The following is a 12,531-nucleotide window of genomic DNA, read 5'->3' as shown; positions in this document are numbered from 1 at the left end:
TTCCCAGTAGTTACCACCAAAACTTTGTTAGAGTTAAATACTAATAAAAACAGTAGGTATGAATAGTATAAATAGAGTTATTTTGAATTACCTAATAAAATCACTTGAAAAATCATCTAAATGGATTATTAAATTTATGCTTAAGTACATATATCATAGTTTTTGTACTAGTACAGGATAAACTGTTTCAATATTTTTGGTCACTTTTAAGGGAGTTTACTAAATCACTAATCGACTTATAATTATTTATTTAATTACTCTATATATTTATAGTGTTTTTACTAGTATTTAACTCTAACAAAATTTTGGTGGTAACTACTGGGAATAAAAATTCCCAGTAGTTACCACTAAACCGAGTTGGTGGTAACTACTGGGAATTTTTATTCCCAGTAATTACCAGTGGTAAAAGGTGGGAAAAAAATTCCCAGTAGTTACCACTGGTAACAACTTGGTGGTAACTAGTGGGAATAACCCTTCTATATCCACTAGACTAGTTTATTAATTACCCATTTACCCGTTGACTAGTCGGAGGGATTTATTTTCAAAGTTTTTATTGTACATAAGAATCATTTTTTAATAATTATACGCATTAAAATTCGATTACATATTTTTATTTCATAATTCAAATTCAAAATGGCATATTTACAACGCGTTCGTACATTGAATCCTGAACGAAACAGGATTCTAAAATAGAATCTTGAGCGTAGTAAGGGAGTGTTTATGCCCAAGATGGAAATAATGTTGCTACCTATGGCACATACAACTTTTAACATCACCAATGAGGAAATTATTATATTCTAAAATATTATTTAACCTTAAAAAATATACTCCTGCTCCTAGCAGGGAAGAATAGTGCCACTTTGATCCCTCCTAGCGAGAAAAAAAAGCCCTTTTCACATCAACTATTCGAAAAAAGGGGTATTTCTTCTCTGCTAGGAGGGATCAAAGTGTTACTTTTCTTCCCTGTTAGGAGGGATCAAAGAAACACTTTAGTTCTATAGAACGTTTATTTTTTTGCATATATTTTTAGCTTAAATCATACTTTCGAATTCATCGCTTCGTTCAGAATTCTATGTACGCCCTCGCCGTAAATAATATGTCATTTTGCTCCATCCTCCAAAATATTTCTGGTCCACATTTAAGTCCAACCATGTACCTATTAGTCCACTCAAAGAACACTTTAAATAACGTACGACTTAAATGTGGATTCGATCCTAACCTGAGTACGAAATTTGTTGACGAGGAGCCTATGTTTCAACCATACCCATTTTATCGATATCGATATCGATAAAATACGCAAGCGTGTAGGATACTACACTATGTAAGTCTGTTATGTTGGTACTATTGTTCTTTGACAGTTCTTTGTCGTACATGTTGGTAATGATTGGATAACCAAACATACACACAGACTAATCAAACCGCTAGTATGGAAGTCCCGTCTCTTAAAACGTAGTGATTATATTCTCTTTGGTGCATACAATACCATTGCAATTAAGTATTTAATCTGTAGAGGGAATGCAAGCCGGTGTTTCATTTCGTTGTTTATTTATTTCAATCAAAAACGTTTGTTTTAACAGTGTAATATAATGCGAAGCAATAATGTCCGAATTATCACAATATAAAAAAGTATTTCCCATCGATAGTATACAAAAAGTATACGAATTGTTTGAAGAACAACTACGCAGTGACAATGAACCTGATTTGGCTCTATTTTCTATCATCGTCGGTGCAGTCGAGAATAACTTAACTAATGTTAAGAACTGCGATAAAGATGTAAACATAATTAACGTGTTGACAAATAAGCTTGCCAAGATTAAATTTCCATGCGTAGAATGGGAGGAAGTGAAGGATCTGCACGAGCGGTTCGTGTCTTTGATGCGCAGCGGCGTGGACGCGAAGCTGCTGGCCGGCGAGTATGCGACCCGCGAGCTGGTGAAGCGGGTAGCCGATGTGGTGTGGAACTCGCTGACGCGCAGCTACTACAAGGACCGCGCGCACTTACAGTCCATCTACAGCTTTCTCACTGGAAACAAGCTTGACTGCTTCGGCGTGGCTTTTGCCGTCACCGCGGGATGCCAAGTGCTTGGCAAGAGGGATGTGCACCTTGCGCTGTCTGAGGATCATGCTTGGGTAGTGTTTGGGAAAGACGGGACTGAAACAGCAGAGGTGAGCCTTGTTTCCAAACTATTCAATGAGCAGTTGAAGTTGTAACCTTGCCTATTTGCTATAGCAAACTTCTTGATCAAGAAGTTCTAAGCTAAGTGGGCAAGGTATTGAAAATGAATTGAACATAAGTTTGCTATGAAAGTAAGAGCCTGTGTAGAAAATGTTGAATATCTGGACGGCTTAGCTACTTCTCTTGCTGACTATACATTAGTAATATTAGAGCTTATGAAACCATTAAAGCTTTTTACGAGCCTTTTATGGCCTTTGCATATCTTGTTTTTCCTTTAAATCATAAACAGTTACCTTTTTGTCTCATAATCCAATTTTTTATATATAAAGGTGACATGGCATGGAAAAGGCAATGAAGACAAGAGAGGCCGGTCCGTAGAGGATGGAATGCTGGCCCGTTCCTGGCTGTATGTAGCGGGCAAGCCTGTGGTGTGCACCCGGCTGATGGAGCTGGCGGCACTGGTGTCTTCCATCAACATCACTCTCACCCCGACTATTGATGTTCATGAAGTGGCACAAATGCAGCACAGGCTACTTTGGCTTCTATATGAGAATGGTTTGTTTATTTTTATGACATAGGTACTAGGAATTAAAATTGAAATTCAGTTAAATTATGCTACAGATGTAGTGCATAATTGTTTTCCATCGTGTTTTCTCGGAAACCTTCGTATTTGTCATGCTACTTCAGTCAACCTCTGAGACTGACTGAAATAGCAAGACACGTTCGTACGTTTCCGTGAAAATACGATGGAAAATAATTATGCCCTACATCATCTGTATGTAGATATTGGTACATATATATTATATACCTTTTAATACTAAATCGATTTCACACACCAATAATATTTTCTTTTCAACACACTTGCTCGTAACATGGAACTTATTGAACCGCTTTTAGGCTCATAATCCGAAATATTACGCATGCGTGCTTTTTCATTATTATAGCACTTGTTAGGTAATGAATGATAATCTGACTGACTTAAGTGCATTGGTCATTTCATTACACACATCGGTTTTCTTATTACACAATATCACCTCGTCTGTAATGACCAATGTAGCACACTTGTATCACAATGTACTATTATTTATATCCTCAGCCAATATTTTATGCATAAGTCTGGACTCAAATATATAAAAGAGGGTGTCAAAATATGACTTGCATTGTCGCGCGTCTCAAGCGTAACTATGAAAGTCATGCTAAGCAGTCGGATTCAAGTATAAAAACCAAGCCTGATGATTTTTTCATAGCCTAAGACGTCATGGGAGCAATTTACGAACAGCCAGGTCCACACATGAGGCCGCATTGCCTCGGGCGAGGCACGTCTACACTGGCCGTTTTGTGCACGAGGAAATTGCCTCGCGTGTATTTAAGCTCGCTCTGTGTGGATCTGGCTAATGGATGCAAAATTAACCACATTGATCTGTATGAAAACTTACAGAAACAAGAAAAGAAAAGACATTTTTATTCATGAAATACCTAAAAACAAGTAAAAGATGCTGATCCTTAATTTGATTAGTCAATTTTTATACTATTGGGAGTATTGGGATAATCACGTTCCTGTAAAAAATAAAATAATATACAATATCATTTGCCACATGATTTTCATCACGTTACAGGATGCCTAGACATGTACCCAATGGCGCTGGGTAACCTTGGTGACTTAGACGAGTACATGAAATTATCAAACTGCTCCGATCAGTCAGAAAACACGCTGCCCGAAGACACCTCCAAAAGTGCCTCTAGACCGGATTCAGCTGCCTTATACACCCAAGCAATCCGTTCCTCAAGAACACACTATGAGGACCGGCATGTGTACCCGTACACGTTTCAGGGAGGGTATTACCATCGGCATAAGATGTACAAGGAAGCGTTTCATGCTTGGGCGTGTGCGGGTGACGTCATTCGACAGTATGTACCTTTAATACCTTTATGATCGCTTGTATAGTATGCACAGTATTATAGATAAGGTAATGTTAATTATAAAGTTTATTAGAAAATATGTAGCAATATATGAGTCATTAAGCTAATTTTACAGTTTAACTCACGACAGTTTAAATTCGAATATAATATATGAAGTGACTCATATGTAGTGCATATTATATGAGTATACCAGTGGCAGCGCGTCAAAGATACCTATTGGGCCTGCTTTTTTAGGGTTCTATACCCAAAGGGTAAAAAACGGGACCCTATTACTAAGACTCTGCTGTCCGTCTCTCTGTCTGTCACCAGGCTGTATCTCATGAACCATGATAGCTAGGCAGTTCAAATTTTCACAGATGATGTATTTCTGTTGCCGCTATAACAACAAATACTAAAAACAGAATCTAATAAATATTTAAGTGAGGCTCCAATACAACAAACATGATTTTTTTTCCCGTTTTTTGCGTAAAGGTACAGAACCCTTCGTGCGCGAGTCCGACTCGCACTTGGCTGGTTTTCTTTAATACCCGTAGAATAAGATTGCTCACCTTCAATTAATGTTCCATCGATGCCCCGATTGCCCCGGCACTGCATCATATACAAGTTGAATATCCTTGCATAAATTATAAATGAGAAACATATTTTTATTTTCATATTAATTATTGACAGAATACAATTATCACTTTTTAGGATTTCCTGGCTAAACCGTCCGTCCATCTGTCTGTCTTTATGCCTCCTGTGCCATTTATTTCAAAATCTATAAGATATATTTGATTTACTTTGGAAAATTGCATGGTCTATTTATTGAGCTGCTATTAAGTTTAGAAATTATTAAAAAAAAATTTTTTTCAGGGGGGCACTATTATATGTATTATACTTACTTTACTCTTTGTGGCTGTGACTGAAAACAAAAAAACACTTAGTTACATTACATGTATGGAGTACATGTAATGTAACTAAGTGTTTTTTTGTTTTCAGTAAATAGCAACATGTGACACACCATTTGATAGGTCTTTAAAAATAAGGCTAAATTTTCTAAAAAGGTTTTTGATGTAGTCAAATTACATACAACTATACAAGACACAAACTTACAATTACTAATTCAGTTCAGTCTTAAACATAGAGTAATATAATTAAAGAAAGAGTAGTAACTCCATAGATCAGTTTTCTTATCAAAATGCGCGTTATTTCGTAGTCGACATCTAGCGTCAAGTAGCGGAATATATCAGTACTGCTAGTCGACAATATGTCGCGGCGAACAAAAACTCTAATGCTCAACAATTTTCAGCTAATATTATTACCGGATTACTTGAAACTCTATTTTCAACTCCTGCTTCTAATATTAGTTGTAAATTGTTTTAGTAGTACATTTTTCGTTAGTAGCGACACTTGTGCCATCTGGTGTCAAGTAGCGGACAGCGGTACTGATAGTTCCACTACTTGACGTTAGATGTCGACTACGAAATAACGCGCGTTTTGGTAAGAAAACTGATGTATGCACTCTTTCTTTACTTATATTACTCTATGGTCTAAAACAACTATGTTTTATTGCAGTTACAACTATTCTCGGGACGATGAAGAAATCTACAAGGAATTTTCGGAAATCGCCAACGAGCTAATACCCCAGTTAATGAAGGTTGAGAGCTCTGGACATTCGGCGCGGTCGATTCTTAAAGATCCAGAATGTTTCGCTTCCCTTTTAAGGTGAGATTACCAGACTGCATTAGAGCTTAACCTAAAAATGATAGGATTTCAGTAAGTTTTTGTATTTATCTTCTAAAAATTATAATACTGTTTTCCCGCCAGTTTTTCCATTGCAGATAAACTTTATTTAGTAATCGCGTAGTAGTTGATCTCTGATGAAGCGCTGGTGGCCTAGCGGTAAGAGCGTGCGACTTTCAATCCGGAGGTCGCGGGTTCAAACCCCGGCTCGTACCAATGAGTTTTTCGGAACTTATGTACGAAATATTATTTGATGTTTACCAGTTTCTTTTCGGTGAAGGAAAACATCGTGAGGAAACCGGACTAATCCCAATAAGGTCTAGCTTCCCCTCTGGGTTGGAAGGTCAGATGGCAGTCGCTTTCGTAAAAACTAGTGCCTACGTCAAATCATGGGATTAGTTGTCAAGCGGACCCCAGGCTCCCATGAGCCGTGGCAAAATGCCAGGATAACGCGAGGAAGAAGAAGTAAGTAGTTGATCTCTACGATTTACGTAACGACAATCACGAACAAATCTTATTTCCATACAAATGTTACTATTAACAGTATTAACTATAGCCTATCGTGCGCGGCGCGTCATCGCGCACCTTATCACAACGCACGAAGGTTGATATTGGGCTGTACCTGCGCGCGTGACAAGACGTCTTTGGCGGTCTACTCGGCAACTGTTACAAGTAGAAGGGTAGAAGTATATACTTTTGCTTGTCTTTTAATACATAGACAACGTATAGAATTTCTTTCTTGTTTCCAGATTTTACGATGGAATATGTAAATGGGAAGAGGGTAGCCAGACGCCCATCCTGCACATAGGCTGGGCTAAGCCGCTAGTCAGCACTATATCCAAATTCGACGCCGAAGTTCGAGCGCAGGTACTTTTATCCTCTTCTTGAAGTTGACTCCTGCTGTAATTATAGACCATCGATTTCTCATCATCATCATTCAACGACATCGATTCTTTCCACATTCAAAACCAAAGTTGAAAACAGAGATATATTGCCTAAAACCGTTGACTGTATTTTTGCTATAAATAGGTACACGTAACACTAATAAGCTATTATTTTCATTATATCCAGGTCCACATCATATGCAGCCTCGACGACTCCGAGAAATCCGAGTCCGAAAGCAAAGAGGAGGAGAACAAATGGAATAACAATTCAGAAAGCGGGGAGCTATCCGTCCGGGAGCAGCTCACCGCGGCCGTCAACAGTCGACCACGAGTTACCCTACACAGTCACAAGATGGCGGCACTACAGCCGTTGTTACTAGCGGAACGTTTGAATACGCATGCGTTGCAGCTGCAGTTAACGGCGCAGAGTCAGTTGCAGCGGCCGCAGGCGCCCGCTAAGCGACGCGACGATGACGACGCTAATACTAGTCGCGCTAAGCGCGCCAGGCGCGAGCGCTGAGCGACTACCTCGTTCATGTACATATTTAGTGCATAATTATTTTCCTTCGTATTTTCACCGAAACGTACGAACGTGTTTTGCTATTTCAGTCAGTCTCGGTACATAGAGTACTGAAGGTGGCTGAAGTAGCATGACAAATACGAACGTTTCCGAGAAAATACGATGGAAAACAATTATGCACTACATCTGTAAGTTACATAAAGCCTTGGTTTCTGCTTGATGCCGTATCGTATGTTAAACTGTTAGTTTTTAAACTGAGCTCGTTTCGAGAAACCGTTACCTAAAATTCAAACAGTTCATGCGCCTTACAGTCATTTCTCTCCTGGATACGTTTCGTTTGACGTTGGTGGCTGACGGTGTGTTATGACGCCGCGGAACTTTCCACATGTTGTCACCGTAAAGACGGCCGTCTTTTTGCGTCCGCTACATGACGGCACCGCTTTCCTAGGATACCAGAACTTTAGCGCGTGCCGACCACAAGTTACATCTGATTCATGATGGTTAATCTACTGGCAAAAGCCATAGAGCCGATAATTAAAACATTGAACCGGTTTGCGGTTTCGAATATGACAGTGGATAGAATCTCGAGCCGAGCTTATAGTTTTAATAATAAGAGTTATACCCCACGGTGTACCCCTTACATTTCATTAAAGTGTCAAAAAGGGCCTCTACGTGTTGGCTTCGGCTCCGCGCACGCCTCCCAAAGGTCCGGAACACCATTGTTCCGTGATAGGAAAGAGTTATACCACACTGTTAACTGACAATTGGTAAACGTTATTGAAAAGACGGTTCACCTAAGATTAGTTAAGAGGGGGCGTAAGGGGCATGGCACACTGCGTCCGATTCGCACGTCGCTCCGACGCGCGAGCGGGACGTCGCTATAATACGCGCATATCATTGTCTCGCTCAAACTTCGAAGCGATGTGCGAATCGGAAGTAGTGTGCCATGCCCTTAAAGCTAGGAAACTAGAAGGAAACAGAAGATATGGCACGCCGCGCTAAACATGCAACTGAAGATATAGCGTCAACCGAGACGAATGCCTTCTACACGCTATGTCAGCTACGTGGGAGCGTTTCTTTTCTCGTTATCTGTGAAAATAAATAACCAGGTTGCATTTTTTACATTCATTCCTACTGTTCTATTGCGTATCCACTTGGTCGGGTCTGGTAAAAACGAAGTAAAAGGCTAAAGCCTCGTCTCCATATCGCGGGGTTTAAGTGTGTTCGGGTAGTTCCGAAAATAGACATCAATATGATGAAATTGTGAGTGATTTTTGGAATTATCTGACATTTACACTACCAGGCGGTCTAGCATAAATTGCGTTCTCACGCGCGAGTCCATACTCGTACCACAGAATAAATAATAGTACTAGGTACAGAAGACTCACTCTCTAACAAAACGCGTCTGTTACGATCAGGCGGCTTAGCACGGTCGCGTTTTTATCCCTTGTCACCATGCCTGTCACGTTCTAACAAGTATGTAAGTGCGAAAGGGACGCGCATAGTGATAGTCGATAAAAATGGAACCGTGCTGAGTCCGCAGGACAGATAAGGCCGCTAGGTGGCGACTAGGGATTGCAAACCGGATTGATTTTCAATCCTGCCGGATCCGGCCGGATTTTGGCCTCACCGGCCGGACCGGATCCGGTTGGGTATAAGGATATTAAAGTTAATTAAATGATATATTTTTCAAGTTTTATGCGTTATATGAGAAACAAATGGTATTTTTACAAATGTATTCATAAAACAACAATTTGAAGTTAATAAGAAATAACTTTAACAATAAAATAAAACTAAGTATTAAAAAGTGTCACGTAGTCAATCTCAATTTAAAAATACAATTTGAAATCTAAGTCATTTATTAATTTTATTATATTTAATCATTCTGATTCTGCTCAACGTTTACAATAAAATTATAAATTTGATTAAATTCCAAAGCCTGTTAATGGGATAATTATGGGATGGGAAATGGAACTCCTTGAAAGGACAAGTTTTCGTAACTGTTCTTTGATGGAATTATTTGTAACGCTGACATCCATTCTAGTAACTAGATATTTTACTTTTAACCAAAATTGTATGAAATGCGCTCCAATATTATCTTACTTTCATTTTTTATCCGTTTAAATAGTTTTATAGCCTAAATCACAAATAAATAAATAATTCATGAATAAATATTTGGGGACAATCTTATACAGATCGGCCTACTCATAGCCCCAAAACAAGCAAAGCTTGTAACATGGGTACTAGCTAGCTCTAGGTAGTACTAACTAGGCGATGATATATATACGTATAGTATATTGATAAATACATGCTTATATACATAGAAAACACCCATAACTCAGGAAAGTCAGGAACAAATATCTGTGTTCATCGCACAAATAAATGCCCTTACCGGTATTCAAACCCAGGACCATCGGCTTCATAGGCAGGGTTACTGAATGGTCACTACCCACTAGGCCAGACCGGTCGTTACAAATGACATCCATATGACATCTCCATCCTTTAATTTTTACTTCTAATTTTTATTTTAAGTGATCGTCGTATCGTGCCGATTCGTGCCACCAACATGAAAGAAGAGGAAATCCTCTTCTGTTCTCAATCATCGTCATATTAAATATCTTCTTATTTTACTAAATTTTGATTTAAACATTCGTTCTTTATTCTGTTTCACTTCTTTCTTCTATCCGTCGCCTTTATCTCACCTAAAACGCACAGTGGGTGCTGCGTGCGGTCTATTTTTCTATTTTCCCGGATCCGGTCCGGATCCGGTGATTTTAACCGGATCCGGTAGCTCCTAAAAAGTGCCGGATCCGGCCGGATTACCGGATCCGCCGGACCGGATTGCAATCCCTAGTGGCGACATATGGCTAGCCACCAAAATTGGTGTGGAACGGATGTACTTTTAGCTACCTGTAGCAAAGCAACGAAATCGCGGAGTGAGCCACGCCTGCTCGTACTTGAAGCCGCGCTAGATGTATGGAGTCGCGCGCGAGAACGCAACTCATGCTAGCAGGTCTGTTTTACTTGCCCAAGTGGACCTAACCTTATTTTTAATGCACTCCCCCGCCGAATTGGAACATTACGAGTAGGTAATGTAGGTATACCTAAAAATTATGAATAATGGAAAATGTTGCGCATACATGACAAATTATTTGTAAGGTTTACTAAATGAATAATAATAATGTATAATAAAAATAGAATTATGTGTATTTGAAATCCTTCTGATTATCACTCTTATAAAATTATAATTATTTACCCAATATGAAATGTACAAAATCATGGAGTGTGAGATTAGCATTATGACAACTGTTTATTTAATTGAATTACTTAATTTAAACCTTTTGACCGCCGTATACAAAGAGTTATTAACTGTAAGAGAAAGTTAAATCTAAACAAACAGTACCCCTAGTTTGACAGCTGAAACAGATGGTGCTGTACTGTGTCGTAATCTTTCGAAAATCAGAGCTACCGCATAGTGTACGGAGGAGTACAGCGTCATATCAGAATGAATCTTTGGTAACTCTTCGATTTAAAAAAAACATTGGATTAAACAGTATCGTTTCACTTTGCTAAATACATTATGTTATTTTGTCAGCAAAATGTTGGCGTGTGACTTGACTTTTTTGTGCTTGATTAAAAGCGGTAAAAGGGTTTAGTAATTGAATGTACACTTAGAGTGATAAAAACTCATCAAAAAATCAGTTTTCATTGAACTAAAGTGTATTTCAAAAAAAATCATGTGCATGTGACAAGCAGTGCTTGAACAGTTGAAATGTACAAAAAGCGATACAAATACTTCAGAGGGTATTGTGATGTTGAAATTAGAAATATATAACAAAGGATATAATTAAGTATTTTCTGTGCATGTAGTATTTGATAGATTTTAGATGTAATCATGTAATCTGTTGATCTTGTTATGACTGTCGACTGTAAAATTACTAAAATTGTAGCTATTGTGAAGTAAGGCGGTTATCACACTGATGATGTTACTGTACTGTGCGTGCGATACAGCGGCCACAGCGCTATTCATGTCTAACCCCCTTATTCATAAAACTTTACGGGCCTGATTTAGTTAAATTATGTTTTATTCCTTTCTTACAAATACATAAGACAAAATGACAGATAAGGACAAACGGTTATTAGCTAATTGAGCCTTGTAGTGCGTTTATGAATAAGGGGTTAATAGTGTAGATGAGCCATAACGTTGCCGGCGGCATTATCGCACCAGTGCGATACCCGCTTTAGATATTATTTGACCGAGTGAGTTCCCCACCGGTTGGATGTTTTGGGCTTTTAACTTAGAGATGTCAGTATACAGAGTGTTTTACATGAATTTCTACTGTGACAACCCTAGCAATTACCCTCCCCTAGTAATTGGACCTTGTTTATGAATGACTAGTGAAAAATGATTTTATATACCAGGGGCACAATAAAGCCTTGGAAGTCTACAATAAAAGTTACTGCAATGTAATTTTTCTTGCTTAAATAAAGAGCAGGATTTGCATTTGAACGGACTAATTAAAATCCGTTATTATTCAAAACCGTATGTTTTTTGTGTGGTTGAAGGAAAAATTGAATGAATGAGCGCGTGAGTTTCAGCAGAATATCAGTTTACTGTTCTCGAAAGAGTGGAACGTAACGCTTACTTATATCTAATTGTATTGATACTTAAACGCTTTTTAGTTATAAAAAAATCATGGAAAAAGCGTAAGGTTTATTCTAACCGTAACTTACAACACTAAAAAAGATTCATTACTTTCATTAGGTAGTATTAGTTATTAATGCTATGAATATTTTTTCTATTAAATATTATATTTTACTTAAGGTGAAATGGGGTAAGAAAATCATAGTTTATTTAGCTCGGGGCTAAACAAACACGATAACGATTCTTTAAATTCAAGCCTTGCCCTGGTGTTCGTCTTACCCCGCTTCACCTTATTATCTGTGATTATTTTGATGCTTTTAATAATTAAATTATTGATTTAGCATTTGTACTTAAACGTAACATTCATGTTGTCTGTGATATGCTAAAACACTCTGTATTGTATACAGAAACGCTTTTGGGTTTCCAAAACCCGCGCAATAAATGTAATGAAGACTTGGTGAAACTTTGAACAAACTATACGCCTTTCCTTATACATATATAGTGAAGGTAATTCATAATCGTAATTATATTATAAACAATCCTCCCTCCGATCACACATTTTTCATCACACGTTTATATATACTTGTTTTGACAAAACATATTTCTTCTTTAGCATACTAAATACTACTAAATAGTTAACACACTTCACTGATCATAGATTGGT

General features: G+C 38.1%; 1 protein-coding gene across 1 annotated transcript; it reads left to right on the top strand.

The window, feature by feature from the left end:
- The first annotated feature begins 1,502 nt into the window (after positions 1-1,502).
- LOC134793398 (menin) lies at positions 1,503-8,785 on the top strand. Its single transcript, XM_063764976.1, has 6 exons — positions 1,503-2,166; positions 2,506-2,731; positions 3,793-4,084; positions 5,651-5,800; positions 6,568-6,685; positions 6,890-8,785. Exons 1-6 carry the CDS (start codon positions 1,600-1,602, stop codon positions 7,220-7,222), a joined length of 1,686 nt encoding a protein of 561 aa, XP_063621046.1. The 5' UTR covers positions 1,503-1,599; the 3' UTR covers positions 7,223-8,785.
- Positions 8,786-12,531: the final 3,746 nt, after the last annotated feature.

The sequence above is a fragment of the Cydia splendana genome, chromosome 1 (assembly GCF_910591565.1).
Source record: "Cydia splendana chromosome 1, ilCydSple1.2, whole genome shotgun sequence".
NCBI classification, from domain to species: Eukaryota; Metazoa; Arthropoda; class Insecta; order Lepidoptera; family Tortricidae; genus Cydia; species Cydia splendana.
Note: the sequence above shows the minus strand (reverse complement) of the source record. Positions and strands in the feature narration are given on the sequence as shown.